The sequence below is a fragment of the Glandiceps talaboti genome, chromosome 2 (assembly GCF_964340395.1).
Source record: "Glandiceps talaboti chromosome 2, keGlaTala1.1, whole genome shotgun sequence".
NCBI classification, from domain to species: Eukaryota; Metazoa; Hemichordata; class Enteropneusta; family Spengelidae; genus Glandiceps; species Glandiceps talaboti.
Window position 1 is genome coordinate 6,017,460 of NC_135550.1, and position 27,931 is coordinate 6,045,390.

The 27,931-nt window shown below is 36.7% G+C and overlaps 1 protein-coding gene across 1 annotated transcript; it reads right to left on the reverse strand.

The window, feature by feature from the left end:
* Window positions 1–719: 719 nt before the first annotated feature.
* Window positions 720–27,911, reverse strand: LOC144453623 (trans-L-3-hydroxyproline dehydratase-like). Its single transcript, XM_078144944.1, has 3 exons — window positions 27,408–27,911; window positions 1,754–2,046; window positions 720–983 (listed from the first exon to the last, which is right to left on the reverse strand). Exons 1-3 carry the CDS (start codon window positions 27,829–27,831, stop codon window positions 720–722), a joined length of 981 nt encoding a protein of 326 aa, XP_078001070.1. The 5' UTR covers window positions 27,832–27,911.
* Window positions 27,912–27,931: the final 20 nt, after the last annotated feature.

Here is a 27,931-nt window from a genome sequence, read left to right on the forward strand (position 1 = left end):
ATTCACCTCACCTCACCACCTCAGAATAATACCTCAAGAAACATCTCCACCAAGTTTCAACCCATTCACCATACAGTTTCAAGATATAAGTTTTTGACCAAAATTGACATTTTAGACCTACTTTGAATATCACTGGATGGGATCATCACGTTGTGAATACAGCTTCATCTACACATCGCCAGATGCATCCCCATTAAATTTCAGTCCAATCTGCTCAATAGTTTTGGAATTATATATTTTTGACCAAAAAGACACATTTTTATACCTAATTTGCATATCACTGAACAATTCTTAATCTAAAAACTTCTAAGAACGTTCCAATCAAATATCAGATCGATCTGCTGAACAGTTTCAGAGCTTAAGATTTTTGATCAAAAATCACATTTTTTTACCCAAATCACACACCGGTACCAAGATCACTTTCATTTGAACAATTTCCCAACTAGACACCCAGGATAATATACCCACCAAATATCATGGCAATCGGTCCAGTGGTTTTTGGCTTTAAACTGTTTACACAGACAGACAGACAGACAGACAGACAGACAGACAGACAGACAGACAGACAGACAGACAGACAGACAGACAGACAGCCACTTTGCAATGCATATAGCACTACTGAACCTTACCAGTTCAATTGTGCTAAAAAAAGGACCTAAACATTCTACAAAGAGACACAAGACAAACTGAATCCTGAAAGACACTTATTTAAACAATATTTATTTGAGTAGCAATCCATGTTTCAATGTATCTTCCTTTTCCATAGTAAAAGTGGCAGTGCCAGTGTAGAATCCATGGCCTGATACTTCTACAACTACGGCGTCAAACTTTCCACATTTTATCTTGCTGACGGCCTTTCCAGTGAATATTGACCCTGTTGTACCACTTTTAAATACTCTTCTTTGATTTAGTTGAATGTGACCTTTATGATGTTGCAATGCAATTCTGCCAGTGACCCCTGAACCTGTCGGACTTCTGGCAAGCTGTGGAAAGTGATAAAAACAAAAGCATTTTTGCATGCTGACAACAGAGGGTGCTCATTCATATACACATATATCAGACATGTTAAACTGAGCCAATTAGCTTACAAACCTTTATTGTTGTTGAATAATCGTGACAGTGTCGTCTCATCCAACACATGGGAGTTCAATATTTCACTTTAATGGAGGATCAGACCGAATGTTGCTGCAAATCATTAGTGGATATCAGATCTACCTGCAGTGTCTGGTGACATTAGTAGCCTCCCCATGTGATGTCAATCAATGAGGAGGGAGGAGCTATTTGTCATTGTCAGTTAGCCAAGTGCCATAAGAAACATGACCCACTTGATTCAGTCATGATCACGATTCATCACATGACATTGCATTGATCTGCAATATGTAAGTGGCTGAAGCCATTGCTACATTTTCAGTCTGATTACAATTGTCATTTTCAATACTCCTCTTTACAACAAAAATGTGGTTTAAAAGTTACATGTGACTTTTCTGACTTTTAAAATTGTTTAATGACAGACCTATACAATTTCCCTTTGGGATCAATAAAGTAGTTCATATTCATATTCATATTCATATTCATATTTGAATTCATAGTACTTTTAAACAGGTTACAAAGAAAATCAAATTATGTTTTACAGTTTTTATTTAGAAGTATTGCAAGTTTCAAAAAAACCCATAAAAGTAGTGATTACAGTCAGGTTTTTAAATACTAATAACCATGGCAACCTCAGGAATTTCAATAATAATATTTACAATACCTGTGCATCAGCAAAGACGCAGACATTGGCTGTTGCTTCTGAACTGTATTCTTCCTTACCATCAGTTAAAATGGTGCCGTACAGAAATGCCAAATCATCATTGTCTGGATGTTCCAGTTTGACCTGTTCTTTGACAGCGTTTGTGACAGCAGTAGCCGTTGTCTTCAGATCCTCAACTTTAGATGTACTGACATCCAAACCAAAGATGTCTGCTGACACGAATGCATAGAATGCACCGCCATAACTGATATCAACCAAAACCTTACCATGGCCAGGAACGATGACTTCAACATCTAAAATAGATTTCAAAATGAATTATAGAAAAATTCAATAAATATTATAAGGTGGTATATGAAGTGAACTTCACCTTATTACAATTGTTTATACTTATCCATCACTGATATAATATTTGTAATCATATTTATTCATAACATATATATAATTATATCACACATCTAGTCAATGAGTGTCCTATTAATATTTACGGTCTGGATATAGGTTTTATGGACTGAGGTTGTACGGCAGAAGGACTCGACTTTAGGAGGTAAGCAGTACTACCGAGGTCTGCAAAACCCATATCTAGACCATAAAGGTTTTATCATATACCCCGTGTAGTGGCACGGAAACATCATTTGAATCACATAACCAGATATATTGGCACTGAAATATTATTTTATTCACACAAAATGTCAAATAGTGAAGTAATTAACAGAGCCAAATCAATCAGCGAACGGATATTGATGAGAGTGCCACATGCCATATTTGGGCAGTGTGCCGGGCTGTGATACTGAACATTATTAAATGTTATCGGCAGGCAATCAAGATGGTCATTACAATTAATGAAATGTTATCAGCAGGCAATCAAGATGGCCATTACAATTAATGAAATGTTATCAGTAGGCAATCAACATGGCCATTGCAATTAATGAAATGTTATCAGCAGGCAATCAACATGGCCATTACAATTAATGAAATGTTATCAGCAGGCAATCAACATGGCCATTACAATTAATGAAATGTTATCAGCAGGCAATCAACATGGCCATTACAATTACAATTAATGAAATGTTATCAGCAGGCAATCAACATGGCCATTACAATTAATGAAATGTTATCAGCAGGCAATCAAGATGGCCATTACAATTAATGAAATGTTATCAGCAGGCAATCAACATGGCCATTACAATTAATGAAATGTTATCAGCAGGCAATCAACACGGCCATTACAATTAATGAAATGTTATCAGCAGGCAATCAACATGGCCATTACAATTAATGAAATGTTATCAGCAGGCAATCAACATGGCCATTACAATTAATGAAATGTTATCAGCAGGCAATCAACATGGCCATTACAATTAATGAAATGTTATCAGCAGGCAATCAACATGGCCATTACAATTAATGAAATGTTATCAGCAGGCAATCAACATGGCCATTACAATTAATGAAATGTTATCAGCAGGCAATCAACACGGCCATTACAATTAATGAAATGTTATCAGCAGGCAATCAACATGGCCATTACAATTAATGAAATGTTATCAGTAGGCAATCAACATGGCCATAACAATTAATGAAATGTTATCAGCAGGCAATCAACATGGCCATTACAATTAATGAAATGTTATCAGCAGGCAATCAACATGGCCATTACAATTAATGAAATGTTATCAGCAGGCAATCAACCATTACAATTAATGAAATGTTATCAGCAGGCAATCAACATGGCCATTACAATTAATGAAATGTTATCAGCAGGCAATCAACATGGCCATTACAATTAATGAAATGTTATCAGCAGGCAATCAACATGGCCATTACAATTAATGAAATGTTATCAGCAGGCAATCAACACGGCCATTACAATTAATGAAATGTTATCAGCAGGCAATCAACATGGCCATTACAATTAATGAAATGTTATCAGCAGGCAATCAACATGGCCATTACAATTAATGAAATGTTATCAGCAGGCAATCAACATGGCCATTACAATTAATGAAATGTTATCAGCAGGCAATCAACATGGCCATTACAATTAATGAAATGTTATCAGCAGGCAATCAACATGGCCATTACAATTAATGAAATGTTATCAGCAGGCAATCAACACGGCCATTACAATTAATGAAATGTTATCAGCAGGCAATCAACATGGCCATTACAATTAATGAAATGTTATCAGTAGGCAATCAACATGGCCATAACAATTAATGAAATGTTATCAGCAGGCAATCAACATGGCCATTACAATTAATGAAATGTTATCAGCAGGCAATCAACATGGCCATTACAATTAATGAAATGTTATCAGCAGGCAATCAACCATTACAATTAATGAAATGTTATCAGCAGGCAATCAACATGGCCATTACAATTAATGAAATGTTATCAGCAGGCAATCAACATGGCCATTACAATTAATGAAATGTTATCAGTAGGCAATCAACATGGCCATTACAATTACAATTAATGAAATGTTATCAGCTAACTTTGTTATATCGTGTCTTTAACGAACATTGAAAGCACAATTATGTTTAATTACTAAAAAAGACAGTTAATACTACATAGTAAAATAGTATAATCAATGATTGTTGTTCACATAAGTTTTTTCCCATATATTTTATTGTTGTTGGTGGCTTCTGAGCCTTTAGTACAAAACATTTTATTTGTTTATCCAATTTTGGAGTTTTCCACCCATGGATCGTGCTTCAGCACAATTGGGCTTCAATTTGACACCTGGGTTACGTGGTGCTGTAGTCACACTGTACCTAACTACTATATACTTCTCACTTGCAACACCCTCAAGAAAGATGTCAACCCAAGACTATGAAATAATGATACCATCATTGCCAAGAGGTACTACAACTCTAACAATTGTCTCAAGTTTTACCAACAACCTTGCCTGTAAAATGACCGTGAATGACATCATACTTTGCAGCTTCAACACTGGAAGGAATCCGAAAAGTGAACGCAGCTACCAAACTTCTCAGATAGACTTTGCAACATTAACATTACTGCTAGCGGGAGACATCTCATTAAATCCTGGGCCAAATTACAAACTCCCTTGCGTTTTATGTGAAAAACTAGCTCGAAAAAAACAACACAAAATTCAATGTGATATGTGTGACATGTGGACCCCAGAAAATGTGCGGAAATGAATATTCAAGAATACCAAAGAATATCAACCACCTGTGAAGCTTGGATATGCCGTAAGTGCACTTTGCCAAATCTTTCAGATTCCTATATACTTTGAAGAAATAATCCCAAACTTCGCAGAAGCCGACAACCAAAACAGTAATGATATAAAGCCTCTGCCAAAACTCTCAAAATTTAGCCTTATTATTTCTGCCTATAATAGTCTACTTTGCCACCTAGACAACCTATGAATAGCACTGATAGACATTCCAATAGACATTATGTGCCTCTCAGAAACAAATATTAATGAAAGTATACCGGACAATGAAATCTGTATCCAAGGATATAACCTCGTATCTCGCAAGGACCATAACTGTATGTTACGTCAAGTCATTGTTGCCAGCACGAGATGAATCGCAGCAAGTACCCAAAGATCTAGAACTTACATGGACCGAAATAAGACCACACTCGAGGAAACCCCTTCTATAGTAGGAAGTTTATATCGCCCGCCAGGCCCAGTCAGCCCGAACTGGTACAAACAGGTGGCAGATACTGTTAACATGAGACATTTCTACTAGGTGACTTCAATTTAGATGTCACTAACAACACAACATCACAGCATCCAACTTAATTTCCAACATGGAAGACAACGGTTTAAAATGACTAATAAACGAACCCACTAGAGTGACAGCAACCACATCATCCATCATAGATTTATTATTCTCCAACACCACATTAATCACAAGAAGTGGAGTATATTCACTCAGTATCTCTGACCACTTAATGATTTATTGCAACTACAGGACAAGGTTACCTAAACCAGCAGCCAGAATTGTCAAAGCCAGGACCTTCAAATCTTTTGATATTCAATGTTTTAGAAATGACCTTAGAAAATGTCCATGGTTATAAACTAGTCAGAGGGAGCTCTCAATATCAACACCGCTTGGACCGTCTTCAAACACTTTTTCACCTCGATAAGTGACATCCATGCCCCCTGGTATACATCAAGGGTCTGAGGACACACCAACCCTTGGCTTACCACGACCACCTAAGGGACCGGTCAGTTTCTCCAGCCTGGGGGGGGGGGGCGGTGGATTCTTAAATCGGGCCGACAAAAAGTCACTGACCCCCCCCCCCCATCTGTAAAACTAAAAACAGGCTGACCCCCCCCTATCACTTAATTCTAAAACATGATGACCCCCCCCCCCCCCATATATAATATTCGCATGACAGGTATTTTTTTATCGTGACTGATTGACTCTTGCATCTACTTTATAAGATCCCGGGTTAGCACTATCATATTTATAATTATTGACTACACAGGGTAAATATATTCGAAAAGGAGTTTAATAGCATCTTGGCAGTGAAAGGTAGGAAAGCTTGAGAAGGGAATATGTACATCTCTTATGGGGGTCCTAGGGGGTCCCCCCTAGAAGCCCAGGAGGTTTTTAACTCTGAAAAGTCAATTTTGAGTCTATTCAGACATTTTCAGAAAATAATTTCCAAGCTTTACAAGACAGCACCAACATGTAAAATGCAACAACATAAGGTTGAAATATTTTTGAAATATAGTTTGATAGGATCTTGACAGTAAGAGGTAGGTGGAAGATCTTGAGACTAGGATGTGTACACCTCATGTGGGGGGGGGGGGTCCTAGGGGGTCTCCCCCTAGAAACCCTGGAGGTTTTTAACTCTGAAAAGTCAATTTTGAGACTATTCAGACCCTTTCAGACAATAATTTCCAAGCCTTACAAGACAACACCAACATGTTAAATAGGGTTGAAATACTTTTGAAATATACTTTGATAGCATCTTGACAGTAAGAGGGGAAGAGCTTGAGACTGGGATATGTCCACCTCATGTGGGGGGTCTGAGGGGGGTCTCCCTCTAGAAACCCTGGAGGATTTTTACTCTTAAAGCCAATATTTAGGCTATTCAGACCCTTTCAAGCAATAACTTAATCCATGCTTTACAAGACAGCAAGTATCAGAAACTATTCTTTATAACTTACACTAAGGGTTGAAATATGTTCTTAAAAAGTTTAAATGGCATCATTATATACATGTAGTAAAGGTCAGCACATCTATAATGGTAGTATCATTGGTAGGGGAGATTTGGAGCTTAAGGCAATTTTAGACTATCTTGGCAAACGTTTCAGATCTTGAAAAGACAATATCATATCAAATTAGAATAGGGTGAAAATATTTAAGAAAAGTTTAATACCATTATGACAGTAAAAAGGTTGTTGGTGCATCTGATTGTTGGTTGAATGTATGAGTGACCTCTGGGGGTGAGGGAGTCCTTGGGGTTTTCCCCCTGGCAGATCTGGAGTTTTTTGCTTGAGATACTAAGGCAATGTTTAGGTTATTCATAACCTTTGAGGTAATATTTCCAAGCTTCGAAAAGCTAACGTAAAACGTTTTTAAATGAGTTTCTCATATCACACGTCACTAACATTAGTATATAGGGGCATTAATATTGCATGTATAATAAAGTCACCGGTATGTTAGAGAACTTTAGGTGGTCATACCTAGTGTATAATAGTAACTGGAATCTGATGAGATGTGGTGATTTGTAGTGTCAATAGCATGACGAGTAGAACAATTTAGATTAACTTCATTTATAAACTATCTATGAAAATAACCATTGCGAAACCTTCAAGTTCACTTTTGCCCCAAACTGCAATATAAGCGAAGCATTGATTGTGAAGCAGCCAAGCATTTACATGACATGTTCTGTAACTACATGTAGTGTGGTAGCTAGGTAATACCGGTACATGTATATGAATATGTATAGTTAGGTTTGAACTAATAAGACAAGGCTATATGCCATTGTAGAAAGGATTTTTTTCTTCCATCACAATCTAAAACACAATGACCCCCCCTATCCACAATTTTCAAAACAGCATGACCCCCCCTACTGCCAATTTCAAAAACAGGGTGACCCCCCCTACCAATCCACCGCCCCCCCCCCCCAGGCCGAAGAAACTGACCGGTCCCTAAAGATGAACAATGCACGAACAAGTCCAAAAATTGCTCGAAACCTTATCTATCAAAACAGCGCATGGCACTGATGGTATGTCACCAACATTACTGAAAGAAGCTGCACCAGTGATTTAGTGGCCTAGAGCTACTATCTTTAACTAATTCCTTCATGTCTTTAGAAATACCAGGCGAGCGGAAAAATGCTAAAGTTTGTCCTATTTACAAAGAGGGGTCAGCTTTAGACACCTCTTACTACAGACCTATATCACTGTTATTAATTTGTCTGAAAACATTCGAAAAAATTATCCATGAACAGTTGTACAGTTCATAATCTCCTCAGTGTCAACCAATCAGGTTTCAGATCATCTCATTCCACTGTATACGTAACAGCTCTCGCCGACGTCACAGATTATATGCTAGACAACGCCCACCAGAGTCTATACACAGGTGTTGTCTTTCTAGATATAATTATTGTGCTTTCAGAACAGGAACGAGTACAGTTATCTCGCGATAATTTGGTGATAGGGTGATAATTAATCGATTATTTGTAAGTGTAATAAAGTGATAAACAAGAGGTCCCCACATATTGTAGATGTCCTGTGTATTGAAATATCCAAAAACTTCCCCACGATGGACCTTTCTCCAGTTTTGGTACAGAGAATGTGTCAAAAGTGAAAGTATACTTACGAACAACTACACCATTGACGTTAGTGAAAACGTAAAATTTAATTCTTTACAAGTGACAGATTTTTTCTGTTCGATGGACTTTTGACAACTCAGATGACTAGAAACTAACACAGTAAAAATGTTCTATGGAATTATCATGTCGGTACTAATGACTAGTTTCAGCTCAGACCAATAAAAGTCTGGTGTTTCAGTTCTCGTGCGAGTCGTAGGGAGCACTCTGTCCTTTTCGCTCACGGAAACACATGTTGCGCTTCCGGTAGCTAAGCCAAGCCAAGCCAAGCCATGTAACTAAAAATTACTAAAGATATAGACCTTCATTCAGCCGACAACTCATTCCGTACACCACTGTTTTACTCTGCTCTTGTCACTGATATTCATTACGATTGTACATGTACTTAGGTTTGCAAGTTTAAAAAAAAAAAGTATTTCCCCAAAAATTCTCACGTTTTGTTTATGTTTTTTGATTGCGTTGGTATTTTTATATATTTCCATAGTATAGTTCAAATTTTATCCATTTTTAAAAGTATTTTTTGCAGTTAGTTAATTGTAGTATATATATATGTTGCGAGTCATAGAGTTGAACGGTATAAGTATGGATAGTTCTAACGTTGCACTCTAGCACTCACACACTCATACTCTCGTACGGGATCGTTCAGGTCCAAGTCGGGAATTAGTCACGACTGAGAAGAGATTTCGGCTTGCCAGAATCACCTACCCGAGTCCTTCTGGATGTTTTACTTCCAATACAATGGAATTTACACAACAACTAAAAATAGAAAATCACACCATAAGATCATGCCATCATAAATAATAATATGTACTTTTCTTTAACCAATCATGTGAATTTCAGTTACATCATGTTTGCCCAGATTCGTAATCGCCAGTCTACTTCTGACCTATGGCCTACAATGCCGAAATGTAGAATTTATTCCCATAATTCCGTAATACGATATTTTGGATCGTAACATATATATTTTCAAAAGATAGACTTTCAAAGTACATTTAAATTTTCGTCGTTTTTAAGTGATTTTGCGGTTAGTTTTAGTTTAGTGTATAGATATTTCTTTTTCAAAATATATAGTTTCAAAGTAGATTTACCTTTTTATTGTTTTTAAAATTTTCGTACTTTTGTAAAACATAACTTTTTTTCAGTACTCTTACTCTTTTTCACTTCGGTACATTAATTTTGTGAATAATGATTTGGGAGAGCATTTACTAACAATGGCCACGACGGAACGTACAGTTTACCCGTCCCTTACACCTGCTGCGATAAGAGATAGAAACCAGCTGAGAGACGAGTTCCTGTCGTCGGGAGAAGGGGTCATGTAGAATTCACGGCACCCACAGATGAGTTGAAAATCGAATTGATTAACAAACTCGCATTCGTGCGAAATCACCTTGGACAGAAGTCAACAAGGAGAGTCACGAACTACGACTCCCTGTTGGAGACGGTACATTTCTTCATCACTAAGAACGAAGTTCAAGCAGACGGTACAACAGAAGGTACAAGTGCCGGTGAAACTACCCCAATTTACCAAGCAGAAGACGCAGAAAAGACGGAGGAGACGATGTATCTTACTGTAAGCTCGCTCAACAATCTTCTGGGTCGAGTTGAAGAGCACAGCAGGATATGCAGAGGGGCACTACGTTGCAAGAAGACTGACACATTTGGACACGCTGGTAGAGTCTACTTGCAGTGCGATTGTAATTCAAACCATTCCTCATCATGGAATTCGTCACCGTATTTGCCAAATGGAAGACTGTTGGTAAATTACAGATAAGCACTTTTGTTTGATTCGGGGGTAAATTTGAATTGAATTCGATAGTTACCATTACAAGAAAATACCACGTCAATGACCTTCGTGAGGGTCGTACTTTCACACCCTGAAAATTTGTCGTATATTCATTTTTTCCAATTGATAAAACCAATACGTCCCTTTCACTACACAGAATGATGCATGCAGTTTCAATCAGTGGTCTACGAGATGAACAGTACAATGTCCTGTGTGAGACTGTCGCAATATATGGGTTCCATGCAGATAAGCTATAGAAACACGCGTAAGTATCTGCTATCCGATAACTTGTATATGTGTGTAATTGGAGTATGTTTATTGTATTGTGATACATTAGATGTTTAGAGTAACAATGGTTGTTTCCCTATCTGTAACAGTTCAATTGGCCGATCCAGTCGTTACACTATTAGCAGCGGAATCCAGGGAAGATGCTTTAAATTAACCAATGATACCCTTTCCACCATGTTCCACTAAGCTCTGTATTCCCCTGTACATTATCCGGAATGATAACAAAATGAAAATAGAGTATCTGTCAAATGGGAGATAACTGTATTCCAAGGAAAACAATGTGAGTGAATTTGAAACGAAGGCTTCAGTGATTGCCAACTAGCTGAGAGCAGAGAATGGCAGAAAAACATATTACGGACCGTGTTTTCTATTGACAATCATTAATTTGTCAGTCAGTAGTTTCTAATTGTAAGATTCTAACAGTCCATTCTTTATACTCAATAAAATCCAGGACAAAAGAAAGGTGCATTAGCAACACGTTTTTTTCTCTTTCAATCTGAAAAGGAAATAGCTTCAGGTGACTGTGTGGCGAGAGAAGGGATAGACGCAAGACATGCCACCAGGAAAAATGCTAAACAGAGTGATGTTGTTTTCCTTGGAGGTATGTAAGTACAGTTATAATAACTACATGGAGTTCTTCATTGTAGTTTGGTGTAACGGCAAAACCAATTCTATTTGAGCTATAACAATACAAAGAAAGTGGACGGTCATGATCACTAAACCCAAAAGAATTCCAAACTAACATAGTTGTATAGTAATGTCTTGGGAAAGAATGTCTGTCATCTTGTCAGTAAGTTACCACTTTTATCTCTATCCTTTTCACAGAACCAATAAATGTATACACAAAGAGTGTATAACGAAAGAAGATGATACAGAACCCACAAATGTATCCACACAGAGTGCATAACGAAACAGGATGATACTTGTAGCCAACGGCATGAGATGCAGGGTGTGAGGCGTTTTTATCAAAGGGTCGATGACAAAGGTAAGTGATGATTTAGTTTTGGCGAACACGTGCACCTTTGATTGTATAGTTGTCGAAGTAAGGGTATGTAATAGTGTACATGTTATGATGTATACTTATACTATCGTCAGCATAGACACTGTGCATGATTTATTCTCAGTATCACAATATTTCAGTAAGTTCTTATTGTTATATGTAAAGTTTGATGTCAAAGTGTTTGGTGTGGTTTTCATAATATTTCAACTCTTGATGAATGGATTTTAGACGTTCCAATATTGATCCACGCTCACGACAGGAATGCGTCTAGCCTGTCAACAAATTTCTGAGAGAGACACGACATGACACCGTCAGTTCCAATAGTGTGGGTTTTCACCTAAGTAGACGAACGATATATGCAGACGAAAAACTATTGATATGCAAATACGAACGTCAGCATGAATAGATGCCACATATAAATCAACTGAAACCTCATTAATCTATTGACAATATTTAACGTCTTCAGCCCGAGTGGACGAAGAAGAATGTTCCCTTTGTCAAGTAACTTGTATTTCATTATCACAAGCTTACAGATTTGTCAATACATTTCTTGTACACCTGTTTGCAGGTGTTAATGAATTAAAAGAACATGGCGATTGGTTGATAGGCTTGGAATTGCAAGATTGAGACGAGAACGTATTGATTTTTCATGATTTGAACCATCTGTTCACTTTCCTTCTAATTCTTTTTAAATATAGAATTCATGTAAACATATGTTAGAATTAGTTATCAGAGTAATTCGAACACGTGCTCCAGGGAATTATCGTGAAAAAATGGCCGGGCGCGGACGTGTTATCCGGGTTCCTGTGACACCTACCGAACGTCAGTTGATTTTGGAAGTTATGGGTCAGTATGCTAACAATTATCAACTGATAGCAGATCATGTCCGTGCAAATTTACGCATTCTTTCTCGAGATGTGCAAGACATTTACATTATTCATTCTGCTACTGTAGTAAGACCACAGGGAGCAGCGAGCATGTAACTGATTGATCGATCGATCGATCGGTTGATGTATTGATTGATTGATTTATTATTTGGTTGAATGATTGATTGATCAATTTTTGTGGTGCAGTATAACTTACGTTATGTGTGATATTGATCAATTGACTCATTGAGTTTTAAAACTATTTCTTTTTCTTTCCCTGGTTACTTTGCTCTCAGCTGTTGATCTCAGACCACTAAAAGTCTGAGGCTGTATGTAATTCTCTCCTTGCTTTATTGACTAAATAAAGTTTACTAGTTTATGCATGATCGAGTGTTTGTCCAGTGTGATAATCTCCCAGCAGATGAGAGATAAAGCAAACTGTTAATGTAAGTGATCTCCTGCCAGTTTTAAGATAAGGGGTGTTTTAATTAAGATAAGATTAGAAGAATGGACAAGGCGTCTTTATTTAGTCAATAAAGCAAGGAGAGAATTACATACAGCCTCAGACTTTTAGTGGTCTGAGATCAACAGCTGAGAGCAAAGTAACCAGGGAAAGAAAAAGAAATAGTTTTAAAACTCAATGAGTCAATTGATCAATATCACACATAACGTAAGTTATACTGCACCACAAAAATTGATCAATCAATCATTCAACCAAATAATAAATCAATCAATCAATACATCAACCGATCGATCGATCGATCAATCAGTTACATGCTCGCTGCTCCCTGTGGTAAGACGTAGAATAAGGGATGTCGTCCAACGTCATCAGAACAGGTAATTGTTTGCACAAATAGGAAACGACCATAATTTATGACAGGGGCTCGGAATATTGTGATCATGAACACTTTATGATTATTGATAGCTTGATAGCCAGTTATAAAGGATGTATAGTGGGTTTCGTAATGGTGCTGGTCGACAATAACACAACAACCCGATTGACATATTTGTCTCCAACGGAAGTGGACGTATGGAAATTATCATGACAAAGAGTAAGTATAAATAACGGTAAAGGAAGGTTGCATAACTGTGCTGCTCGACAACCTACTGGGGGGGGGGGGGGGTTCCAAGCTTGTCGAATTCGAAGTGACTTTGTTATACTACTTATCCTCTCCAGTTTCACCTGTGGCAAAAGATAAAGGTTATCATAAAAATGCCCTGTCCAATCCGTTGAACAAACACAAATCATCAACACTAGTAGCACTCTCGGTTAAAACAGTTTTTAAAGGCTTCCTTTGAAAGTAGTCAGGGTAGATAACTGATAAATACAAGTCAAAATGAGGAATAATCGTTAATTGCAGCAAATATTTCCACATTTTAAGTTGAGGGGTAGTACATTCTAATTATTAAAACAGTAAATCACAGACGTTAGAGAAGTCTCCAGGGTATATAGTAAAATACAGATACTTTGGAAAGTTAAATTAGAAACGAATGCGACGTTTTGACCAGGACCATGATTTCGTTTTCAGAAGATGGATTGAAATATCGGATTCGTTTCAAAATAGCTGTATTGTACTGTCCTATTGATTCTCGGAACAATTAACAATACGCTTTCTATTCTAATTATTGTTTTTCGTTTGACTATTTCATAATTGTAAATGCACTGGTGTGTATTGGGCAGTTCTACCAATATATAGCTCTTGTCATATACAAACCTATGCGTTTGCACTCGCGGATTGTTGGACACCTGTTGTACCACTTTGTATACCAGATGGTCTTATATTGTCTGTCTCTTTGTCATACACATAGGTCATCCCGTTGATCTTGATTTTATCGTACGCAAATTTCACAGTTTTATTTTCTCTTCGCGCTGCTTCTGCAAATTTTCCAAGATTTCGACGAGTTTCTCTAACACGAGCTGTAAAATCTTCCCTCACACAGTATTTACCGGGTTCATCTTTTAGCTTGCCCGAGGCATGGAGAACCTTGTCTCTCTGCTTGAAACGCAAGAACTTCGCGATTATCGGTTGAGGACGGCTTTTTGCATACATGAGGCGGTGTACACGTTCAAACTCTAGGTCATCGGTCTCAACATCTAATTTACCGTGGATAAAATCCTTTAATAAATCTTCTGTTTCTTCCCAGGTTTCTTTAAGCTGTTGCTCTATTCCGTAGAAAATTAGATTATTTCGTCTCATCTGTGCTTGACTTTTATCAAGTGCCATCTCCAACTTTTGCGTTCTATGAAGTAGCTCTTCATTATCTTCAGCCAGTTTTGCCGCATTTTCTCGATTTTCTTTCACTCCCCTTTGAAGATCTTTGTCTTCGGACGATAACGTTTTGATTCTATCGTCTACTCCCTTTATTTGACATGATATTTCTACTTTTAGGCCCCGAATTTTATTTATCACATCCACCAGGCTTAAATCTTGTACGTCTGTTACCGTAATGCGTGTTGCCAAATTGCCGCCTCGTCCATGTTGAGCTTGGTCTTCGTTATTGAATGCCTGTGCCACTGGAGAACCACTTTGTAAAGTCATTGCATCTGTTATTTTCGATTGTCCGATAGTATCTTTAGCTTTTTTAGGTGGACCCGGGTTAGTGAGTTCCGTATGTCCCCATCCCAGATAACAACAGTAACATGCTCACCCACAAACTGACTCGGATAACTTTCGGTTTCACCAGGTGTAGTTGTCGGCCATGTTGACTCACTGTGTGTTGGTGTCGCCGACCCGCTATTTCTGACGAGTTTCCCATCATATGGTTTAGTAGCTCACTTTTCTGATACCACATAAACTCCTTAGTAGTTTACGACCAAGTATAGTAGAAGGTTCACGGGTTTTCTTCGCCAATAGCTGCACAATTTCAGTTTATTAACGGACCGATGTACTCACGAGGTGCACAGATCATTATGCAAATCCATTTCATAATTGTAAATGCACCGGTGTGTATTGGGCAGTTCTACCAATATATAGCTCTTGTCATATACAAACCAAATAGAAATAATTTTTGGTAAATTTCACCCCAAACATTTCAACTTTTGTTTTGATACACTGCATACTATTAGTTTCTTTTTGGTTAAAGAAGGTTGAACTGGTTGAAATTGACACATTTCAATATTTCAACAGACATCTCATAACATTAATTTGCATACCAACTTGTACAACGTCAGGTAATGATGTCACAATGTTATCAGGTTGAGAGTTTCTTAAAACTATGATAATACCGTAGATATTGACGTAGAAGTTTATTCACCTGTGTTTTAGACTGGGGCAAACATTTTGTAATTATGTTATCGCAAAGCATGCGCTCTTACGAGAGAATCACCAGAGCTTGTTGAATTTCAAGTACAATGTACTTGTATAACTATGTTTTACTACTTTTATTCTCGAGTTTCACCTCTGACAAATAAAGATTGCCACAAAAATGTCTTGTCAAATCCACGGAATTAAACAGAACATAAGTAGCACCATTACTGTTCTTCACTTTCACTTTGAAAGCAACCAGGCTAGACAACCTACGAACGCATGTCGAATGAGGATTAACGGTTTATTTCCATGAATATTTCGACCTTTCATTTTTCATGGTTCGTACTTTCTAATTATTAGGTCAGTAAAATATTAGATCTTAGAGAGAAGTCTCTAAACGCCCTTCCCATCAACACATTTCTACTCTTTGCCTAGATACAGTGCAAAGTTTGTCTTCCGTTAAGGATGATTTAACCCCTGATACTTCAATATTTCAATGGACATCTCATTATAATTTGCATGCCAGCGTCTTACAACGTTAGCCAATGACGCTACAATGACCTCAAGTTGAGAGAACACCTGTTTCTAAAACCGCCAGCTACTGCTGCAGTGTCTGAGCAATACTACAATTTTTGATTGGTGGAATCTAAAGATTTACATATAGAATTTTTAGGTTGTGTTCACGTCCGTATTTGCATATGAATATCTCATTAACGAGGGGATCGTAGTTGACCGTCGGTATAAGTGCTTTTAAAGGTGAAAACTCACTAATGACACTTGGCATGGTAAGTAATTAAACTTACGTTTACATTGACGGTATATCGTTATACTGGCAGTTATACTCTGTGTGTAACATCGCACTTTGAGAGCCATGATGACAATGGGAAATGACTGCTCTTTTTTCCCTTTATCATTTAGTAACGAAGCAGATTGGAAAGCAGGCCAAAAAAATAACAAGTGGGAGCCGCAGAAATCATGGCAGGACCTGGCATGCAGACCTGTCTGATAAAGGTTCGTCTGAGTTACAAACACCTGTTGTCTTGCATGACGTGTACAAGCAGACAAGTTCACTCCACTTTCATGTCATTACGATTTCTGTGGTAAATTGTAAAATACATAACACTTCTATTTTCATATTCGGATAAATAAGAGCAAGTATTATTCTTTTTGAAAACGATTTCACGGAACGTAAATAATTATAGTTTGCCCTTTTTCAATGAGTTTATTTGTTTTCATTTGTTTCAGCTGCATCAATAAAAACCCATTGTTTTTTGGCCAATGAAACAGTGTTGGCAGTTCATTAATGGGAGAGAATGGGACGCCCAGGCAAGATTGTAGGCGTGTCAACTTCTTGGACAGAACTTGGACAACATAACCAACCCTTTCCAGGTTAGTTATATTTTATCCATCATCAAATTATGACAAATCTTGAGAACGTGGATTCACTTTTCTACACTGAACTTTCCGTTACATTTGTGTTCCAGAATAACCATGCTAACTGCGATTAGCAGTCACGGTGTCGATGGGAACCAGACTATGGGCCAACATTTAGAGTTATTCGGAATGAACAGGCAGTAACCCTGTTGTCAAAATTCATAAGGTCAACAACAATGTATAAATCTCATGAACATTATATAGACGTCAGTTGCATACAACACCAATCCTTCTTCTCCTCCTCCTCCCCTCCTCCTCCTCCTACTACTACTACACCAATTTTCGTCAGCTGTATATTACATTGATGTTGTATAGATAGGACAAAAAGGATACCTGTAATGTATTTTTTGTTGTGTAATTTAATCTCAATTTTGATCCTATTTTAACATTTGCGTTGTGACTCCTTTACCAGTAATGGAATTAAAGTTTCCTGTTTAAAACTACTGCTGCTGCAACAACAACAACAACAACAACAACAACAACAACAACAACAACAACTACTACTACTACTACTACTACTACTACTGCTACTGCTCCTGCTACTACTACTACTACTACTACTACTACTACTACTACTACTACTACTACTACCACTACTACTACTAGTACTACTACTACTACTACTACTACTACTACTCCCACTACTACTACTACTACTACTACTACTACTACTACTACTACTACTACTACTACTACTACCACTACTACTACTAGTACTACTACTACTACTACTACTACTACTACTCCCACTACTACTACTACTACTACTACTACTCCCACTGCTGCTACTACTACTACTACTACTACTACTACTACTACTACTACTACTACTCCCACTGCTGCAACAACAACAACAACAACAACAACAACAACAACAACAACAACAACAACAACTGCAACTACAACTACAACTACAACTACAACTACAACTACTACTACTACTACTACTACTACTTTTGAAGTCTGAAAACCGTTATATATTACAATGCAAGGATACACACTACGTGGAGAGCTACAATAATGTCTGCCTTCTCTACCAGGACAAGAAAATATCGTACGGGATTATCGGTAAAAAGTAAGAAGTAAGATGGCTTGTTTAGATTGGGTAGGTTTTTATGTGTAGCCTAATATTTAACTTCAAAGACTGTTTTGTTGTATCAATTGTAGTCCAACACATATATTTCACAACTTTGCCCAATATGTTTCAATGCCAATGTACCTGGTACATTACAAAATGTTAAGAGTGTAAGTGGTCAATTTACTAAACTGAGTACCCTTTTACCTGATTAATATTAGCCAATAATAATAATACTTTATTCCCTGAATTGTAAAGAAAATAGAAATATAGACATGTATATTTACAATCAAGAAAACAATAGGGAAAATACACTCTTTTTGTTATATTTTTACGTGAAAATCTCATTCTGGGCAATCTGTTCGTTTGACAAAACTCAAATGAAAAATAACACAACTAAACGCATCAGAAAATAAACTACAAACACATATTAAGTAACAAAAAGTAACGGCAATGTGTTCCCAACATATCGATAAGAGAGTTGTGCTCCGACAAATACAATGCATCCCCAAACCTAGGTTTTCTACTTTTTTTTTTTTCTTTTTCACCATTGGATTTAATTTATTGCAATGTGTCAACAGTTTTCTTGAGATCGATATGTCATTTTCTCTTGGCGGAACTTGGATGAGAACTTATCTCTAGTTTTTGTTTTGTTTCGATATCAAGATAATTTTTTTTCATTTTCTGGAAGCATGCACACACAACATTGAACTCTTTTTTATTAACCTTTTATAAGTGTAAATCTCTATGCAATCTATAAGCCACGTTAACTTTATTTCCCCCCTACTTTATCTCCAGAATGAAAACGTCAATGAAATCAGTCGGCAACATCAAGATCAACAGGGCAAAATGCCAGACAGCAAACACGAAGAGGACATCGCATCCTGAAGAGACGTGGATGGGAAAAGTTGGAGAGAAATGATGAGACAATTATTTATTTGAAATGATATTATAAATATCAAATAAAAGAATTATAAACTGAACTTTATGTGCGAAGTATGTATGTATTTCTTGGTAATAAGGTTATGATAGTCCATAATACTTACATGAGACATTCCTATCGATTTACACAAGATGTCATATTATTGAGTCGGGATTCTAACTCATTTAGTCTGAATCAATTCCCCGATGAAAAAAGACTTGTCTCCCATACGGTTATAACACTGAGAGCTCTGAAAGCAATATTCTTGTTACATTAACAGTAAATTTTCGGCAAAGTTCTTGTAACTCTTCTCCTTTTCTAGTTTTTTTAGTATCCATATACTAGTATATGAAATTATAACCACAGAGTACGTTTGTAGACAATTGTCGAAACTCTGTATTGATAAAGCCATTGGTATTGACATGTATGTCAGTGCAAAACTGAATATGGGGAAACGGGCATTTCACTATAGTGGTGCTGTTCTATGGAACAATCTACCCCTATCCATAAGATCAGCTCCGAACTCATCGATATTTAAAAGACATCTTAAGAATGTAGTCTGGTAATGTGGGTGGATATCTTTTAAAGTACACTATGCGTCTGTAACTTTTTGTCCTTGTTTGTTCCTTTTTTTGTGTGTGTGTGTGTTTTTTTCTGTGTACGTAATCTTGCAACAGGTTCCATTGGGAGAACAGTGCTAATGCACTGAAATAGTGTCTGTATATGAAAGATTGATAAATAAATAAATAAATCATAATAATCTCATTTCCGTCTTCGAGTAAGCTAAGAGAAGGAGTTGATATCATCAAAGATCACGTACCCTGAACTATCATGATGGTTGGAAGATGATTTGTGTTCTGTTACTAACACTTGAATTTGACATAACTTGCTAGTATGAACGGCACTTATTGTAGTGTACGATTCGCCAATTATGCACTTATATGTGATCCACACGCGTACGTAGGACTTCGACAAAAGAAAAAGTGCCAAAAATGTTCATCATTTCACGTAATTTTGTTTTTATTATTGTCACAATATATTAGACCTCGCAGTAAAAAGCACAGACACACAATTGCAATCCCAGACATGATTTTGTTGTTGTAAGTCATTCAGTTTGATAATACATGACGACGAGTCAATGGACATTTCTGTACACATCGAGATGTGCTTTATGGCAATCATTTCATCACGAAAACAACTACAACACTTGAACTATTTCTAGTACAGACTCTGTCGGATGATGTAACACAAGTGTCTGGCAATCAATCCGTTGCGAAATAAAATTCCTAATTTACCCTTTATGCTAAAACGTTTTTGAAAGCAAATCTCCCTAATATACTCTTTCACTAAAATGAATTTGTAATTCCACAACATTTGTCATGACAGCCAGATCGATTTCATAAGTATATGTGTTACGAGTGCTGACAAAACATGCCCCAATATACCTTTTACAAAAGCAATGCATGTTGATCATAGATATGGCTTTCAAAGCAAGTTACGTGATATTGAAAGCCCAAACAAACGTAATACCTGACCGAATGCTCCAAATTTTGACTACTTCAGTGCATTGTGGATATATTATTATTTCCGACAACTTATTTTATTGTATCCTACAGATAAGCTTACAACTATTGTAGTGATATATATTGGTAGTGTACGTCAGGTTATAGACAAAGTATAAGGTCATGAACTCCCAAAGCGGTCATTTTTTCTGTCCCGTCACAAATTCACGCTATTAAACACATTTTTCTGTCATTAACATTTAGATAAAAAACTACTGACATGGAACTTGAGAAATGTCGAAAAAAAAATATGGCGATGGCGATGTTAATACATGACGTTAATGGTAAAACACACACAATGACACAAGGCATTAAACTCTCAAGCCCTTTGTATATTATTTGTGACCCGACAGCGCGTACTTCTGGTCAATTTTTACGATTTAGCACTGTATTGTGTACTATAATTGTATGTTACATGAAGTATACATACAGACATTGTTATACAGTACTATTTATCAATCTTTTTCCTTTCTCACACTGTTACGACAATCCTTTGGCTTTACGTCATTGAGATTAGTCTAAAAAATATAATAAATAAAATAAAAAATCTACCTACCCTACCTATTTTAAAATTGAATGTAATCGGAACCACACAATTCTTTTTACGCCTAATACCCCTCTTTTTCAATTGCACTACTGTCTACACGTTTAAACAATCTTTGCTTCAAAAATAACAAATCTGAGTCCTAGTAGTGCTTCTCTTCTTCACAGTATTCAAGTGGTACACATGTAGGCCTACTAGGTTAATAAGCAAGTTAAACAGCAGAACTTAAAAAAAAGGGAGTTGTGAACTATTCATAATGCCGCTAACCTACCTGTAGACTTGAACGACTAATAACGCTGCTACACTATTTCTGGGCCGCTATCCAACGGACATTTTGATTTTTTTAAAATTTTTGCTCGTCACCCTCACCCCCAAGAAGACGAGTGAAAATTGAAACACACCAAAATGTCAATTAGGTTAGCGAAAATAGTGTAGTAACGTTAGTTCATCAAGTCTCCAGGTAGGCTTTATCGATGTCGCTTGCTTTCCATTACCAATCTGACCAAAGTTAATTTATTTACGTTATTTCTAACTTAAATATCCTAAATTAAACTATGAAAAATTATAAGTCACACTTTTACAAGTCGTAGGTCGCAGTTGTGCAAGTCGCAGTTGTGCCAGTCGCAGGTCGCAGTTGTGCAAGTTGCGGATCGCAGTTGTGCAAGTCGCAGGTCGCTGTCCTCATAGGTCTTCCATACAGAAGCTTGCGTTTACAATATGATTGGATCGTAATGTTTTTTTTCGACAAATACATGGCACAATGTCTTAGAATATATTCAGTTAAACTTCGAATGGTAGTTTATCAAATATGGGAAAACATTTAGTGTTTAGTGCAGCATAGCAGTCTGAATACTCGAGTCCCGGGACATGCAAGTTACATTCACATTTTATAAATTATATAAACGCACCGTATACAAACCTGTATTCAACTCATACAGTATATTTCAACCCGGTATGGTAAACAGCACAGTTACTCTCTGTAATTCAATTCAAAACCGAATTATTCAGGATTACGTTAGGATTACGTCGTTTGGGTGGAGATATGCTTAATGACTTGCATAATGAACCCGTGTGATAAACTTACAGCCTTTTAAGGCTTTTGACACCATAGACGCTCATCTTCTCCTAGACAAGCATTCCAATATTGGACTACGAGAGAATGAGCACCTATGGTTCAAAAAATATTTGTTTAACAGAAACCAATGTGTATTCATAAATGGTGTGACCTCAGAACTCCAGCACATTGAATACGGTGTTCGACAAGGCTCTGTTCTCGCCCCTTCTATTCATTATTTACATAAATGACCTTCACCTTCACGTACAAAAATCTAAAGTAATAATTTATGTAGATGACACAGCTCTTTTTTACGCTTCAAAAGATATCAATGGAGTTTAACAAACTCTGCAAAGAGACCTGAGGTCAGTCCACACCTGACTTACAGCCAATAAACTTACACTGAATGTCAAAAAGACAAAGACAATGACATTTAGCACAAACAAGATAGTCCAAAATACCCAAAATAATCTCAATATTAAAATTGATGATGTGTATTTAGAACAGGTTGATTTATTTAAGTACATTGTACCTAGGTATTTGGTTCGACCCACTAATCTCCAGACAATTTTTGGAATACAACAGAACATATGCAATAAGTTATTTTTTCTCATTGATTGTTATTTGCCCATTGCTGTTAGTGATCTCCTCGCCAACCACAACATGTAATGTGAAGCTAGCTTTATAGAATGTTGTAGCATAGCACTCACTGTAGAAAGAGTTTTAAAGGCAAAAACAAATTGTTTCTGGTCAGCGCCCATCACTTAAGTACTTTTTTCATGTTTGTCCAGCCAATTCAGTCTGCAGACGAAAGGGAAACACAAAAGTAACTCTCCCTACATTAATTGCCATCAGTGAAGACAACTGCAAAGGTAATCATGAACTAGCCTATGACATCTGCCCCACATACACACTTGCTGTAAAGTACTAAATAAAAAGAACAGTAACTGATAAGTAGATTGATTAATATTTGTTGAGAATGTAAAAAAAATAATCGAATCGTAGCACCACTTTAGACAACATTTCCTGACGAGAAACCATTTTTTCCTTTTAGGAGCCCACAAAAAATAGGCCAATAATTTATTAAAACTAAAGGTACATCAATAATATTTTCAGGACAAGTGTGCTTTGGTATCGCAAATGTATGTATCAAATTATATTGAATTTGAAGCGTGCATTCTTGAGATATAGCCTAATTACCGAAAACCATTAATTATGTAATTTGCTCATTACTATTCACGGGATGTTTACCAAAACCTAATCAGTTCTTGCCATTACCCTATGAAACATGTGTACACAATTTCGTTTGAATTGAGCCAGCCGTTTTGGAGAAAACGATGACACAGACAGACAGACAGACAGACAGACAGACAGACAGACAGACACACAGCCTTTCAACAACTAAATACATCTCTTCCTTACGGAAGAAAAAAGGTCACAACCTTCATGGTGACAAAACTGTGAAATCATGGATAATTTATCAATATTCCCGTAAAAATGGAAAGTATGGAAGGCTACTCATCCCCAACTATATCCAGCGACATTGTGTTTAATCATGAAGCAAGTCAAGAAACTAAAGGTTTCCTTGAACGCAACTTTGGATGGATATTTTGGTACACGAGTGTCAATGTTGTGTCAAACCGGACCTTATTACTCAAAGACCTGTATAATCGAACGTTACACCACTTATCCATCACGATCATGTCATATATTCAACTGAAGTTTATGTACTACGTGTGCACATATGTATATGATTTACACTGCCAAGAAAGGAAAGTTGAACTTTGTACAAATAGCAAAAGGTATGTAGAGCTGATGACTTTGTTAGCATACATGTTTGTAAATGTCAGCGCAACTCAAAAGGACAAGATGGGGGTTGTATTTTCAAGCTGATGGTAATTCGTATTTTATCGTAATTTCACACAGTATATCGTTATTTCTGTGTTATGCTGTCATTATTGCTAACAGGTGACAGCTTTTACATGTAAAATGAACGAAGGCCAATAATTTTCTTCACATTCCCGGACATTGGTTTGTTCAATATGTACATGTATGTACATGTAGCATCCTCCTTGCGTGTGACTTGTATTGTAGTCGGGCCCGGCCCTTCGATACTTGGGATCGGAATCAGACCTTGTAATCTTCTGACATACTTTTACGACCACTCAGCAGTTTGTCATTAGTTGCATATTTTATTTGGACTTAGAGTAACAAAATATTTGGTATTTTAATAGCAAACTCAAATGTTTGTAGGTGTATGTCAGATGTATTTTTTACTAAAACATGGAATATGTACGTGTATTTTATGTTTCCATGGAAGCCACTAGCACTATCCAATTTTAGATAATCTGTCTTACAATGGATAGCACTAGTGCATACATGCCAAAAGTAAGGAATTTTTTTGTAAAAAAAATTTCTGCGAATTTTACATACATTTTGCAAAATATTTGCATAATATGGTGATTTAGATTACCATGGCAACAGATGTTCCTAAAATGATAACTATTTTTTGAACTCAGCATAACAAACTACTCTATATAGGGTAGTCAATATGCAAATAAACTATGTTATAATTAAACTTATCATGTTATTTTCCAGATATGTTGGTGTTTAACCAAAACGACATTTTTTAGTCTACTCTGTTTCCATGGTAACAGCTGTCCTATATTAGGCAATGTTTTGCAACAGATAGCCCCATCTCATGTCAAAAACAAGGAAATTTTTTTATTATTTTTTTTTCATGTTTTAAGTCAAATTTTGGACAAATGGTCGACATAATATGGTGATTTTGGTTACCATGGCAACGGATGTTTGTAAAATGACCCCCTTTTTTGAACTCTTCGATGATTAAAAACTATCCCAGGTAGGGTGGTTAATATTCAAATAAACTTTATTATTACTAAAATTATTATTATTATATATTTATTTATTTAATTATAATAATATATTTGTGTGTGTGTGTGTGTGTGTGTGTGTGTGTGTGTGTGTGTGTGTGTGTGTTACCGTGTTCTATACTTTTACATTGGGTAAATAGATGGTAGCCTTCAAGATAAAATTGTGGACTTTTCACATTTAACATGCAAAGGTTTGTTTATATCATTCATTTAGCTCACCCATTCTCGGTTAACATGTGCAATTAGACATATTCACATGTCGCACGCCTGTCACAATAACCGAGAGACAGAATACTGACTCATCGGCACAAAACTTTCAATATGTATCTCTTCCATAAAAACATGCAAAAAACCAGTGTCGCCACTCACAGCTATTGCAGACTAGTTTTCCGGAAAGTTGATGGAAGTTCTCACACATTTGTTTTTTGATTGAATGCAGTATCTCAATACGTATTTAAAACAAAAAATCTTATTCCTCAAGTACTCTCTAGGTCAGGAGTACATTTACGAAGATTTAGTGTCGCTCATTTGTTGTAATTTACGTTATCATTAATTTAAAAATACTTTTCGTGAAGTCTTTCCAACAATCCGTTGAGAGATATTACTTCTTTTCACTTGCAAATGTTGTGTAGAGTATGGATAAGAATGTAATAAACGTTACCACACTTTTCTTTCTTTTTAAAGTGGGCACATTCTCGAAGTTCACATGGATGTTGTTGGGTGTCAAAAAAGAATTGTGCGAGGCAACCATGCGTTTGAAATTCTATATCGTTTTGCTTACGTCATGATTTAATTTTAGGAATGTGATACACGTTACTGAAAATTACGTTATGGGTAAATTACGTTATGGGTAAATTACGTTATGGGTAAATTACGTTATGGGTAAATTACGTTATAAGTGATCAGTCATAAATGGCAACATCACACACTGACATATAGGTGACCTGGCGTTATCACACCGAGGCAGTTATTTCGTCAGCTAACGAGCATAATAGCAGAAAACTTCGGAATACAGTCATTGCAATCAGCGAAGGTGATGACATTTTCACAGAAAGTCTACTTCAAAATTATCATCGATATTTGTCAAGCATGTTCCAGTGAAGTGCATCGTGGAAACTTACCTCTAGGGATTATTTCAAATATCAACCGTTTAAAAAATCATACGATGTACATAACATTGGAAGAGAAAATATATGTAACCTACAGCACAGCGATTACGTCATGTCACCACTTATTTTGTGATAAATGTAAATTACCAGAGTATCTACAGATTTGTTTATTTTGTTTCCTTCGTATTTAGAAGGATGCTGTTGATATTTTTTTACACAAACTGTAAACTAAAAGAAAAGCGATGGAAAAGAAACATAATCTACATTACAAACTGAGATGGTCAAATATTTCATTCCATATCAAATTACTACAAATACCTATTATTATGTCAAAATCTCCTTCATAAACGCTTACAATATATAAAGTAAATTTAGATGTATATTTCATATCATAGGATATCTACGGTAGACGAGGGGTACATTTCCGCGCTGAATTGCTTTGAACTCTGTCACTGAGAGCGCGGAAATTGCTTTGAACGCCCAGTCATTGAGAGCGCGGAAATGTCCCCCTCGTCCACCGTAGACATCAGTTGCAAGTATGGTGTTTGAGAACTTTTTATTTGAAAGGATTGAGCATTGGTAAACTTCCCCATTTTTTCTGCAATGACTGAATAATACGTATCGGTTTCTTGTTTGAATGTGTGAATGAGTTTGTAAGTTCAAAATAAAACAATAATTTATTGCGTTGAGAACCAATTGATATATATTTCATTGGTAAAACTGTTCTGAAATATAACCATGGTAACGTAATTTTCATGGCTAAATTGCATACTAAAACTTAAACTATAAAAATCATACGAACGGGTTCCATTCATGTGCTGAAATTTGTCACCATAAATCAGTCCCATCTCCCCTATAATCTACTTATAACAGAATACTGGTTTGCCGACATCACCGACTGGTCCAAATTAGCACCTCTATTTGTACATGTTAACTGAGAATGAGTGAGCTATGTTCTAAATGTTGGACATAGAAAGCATTTTATAAAAAGCATTGCATCAGAGCATATTCTACTTGACAATATATTCTACGGTGACGTGAGTTTCTACTTACCCGTGGCAAATGCAAAGGCTGGCACACTATGAAATCTAACGGACCCACTTTTACCATTTTGGCATGCGACGTGCGCCCTCACGAGTCCACATGGACATTGAATGTTCACTGTTGTTTCAGGTTCATTGGCCTTGACGAAACCGTTATCGATGGCAAATCTCCCCAGAGCTATCACTGCATGTCCACACATGGTGCTATAGCCTTCGTTGTGCATGAACAATACGGCTATATCTGCTTCTGGTAGATCAGGTTCGACTAGAACAGTTCCGTACATATCATAGTGCCCTCGCGGTTCGAAAATAACAGCCTTCCGCAAGTGATCCAACTTCTCTTTGACATATCTTCGCTTCTGAAGGATCGTTTCACCTTCGATTTTGGGATACCCTGACGTGATTATACGCAGGGGATCACTCCCAGTATGCATCTCTACTGTGGTTATTCGAAAATCGTCGTTACAATCATCCAATGTGGACTGTTTGCTGACCGTTTCCACCGTGGTCGCCATTCTTACACAACACAGCCCC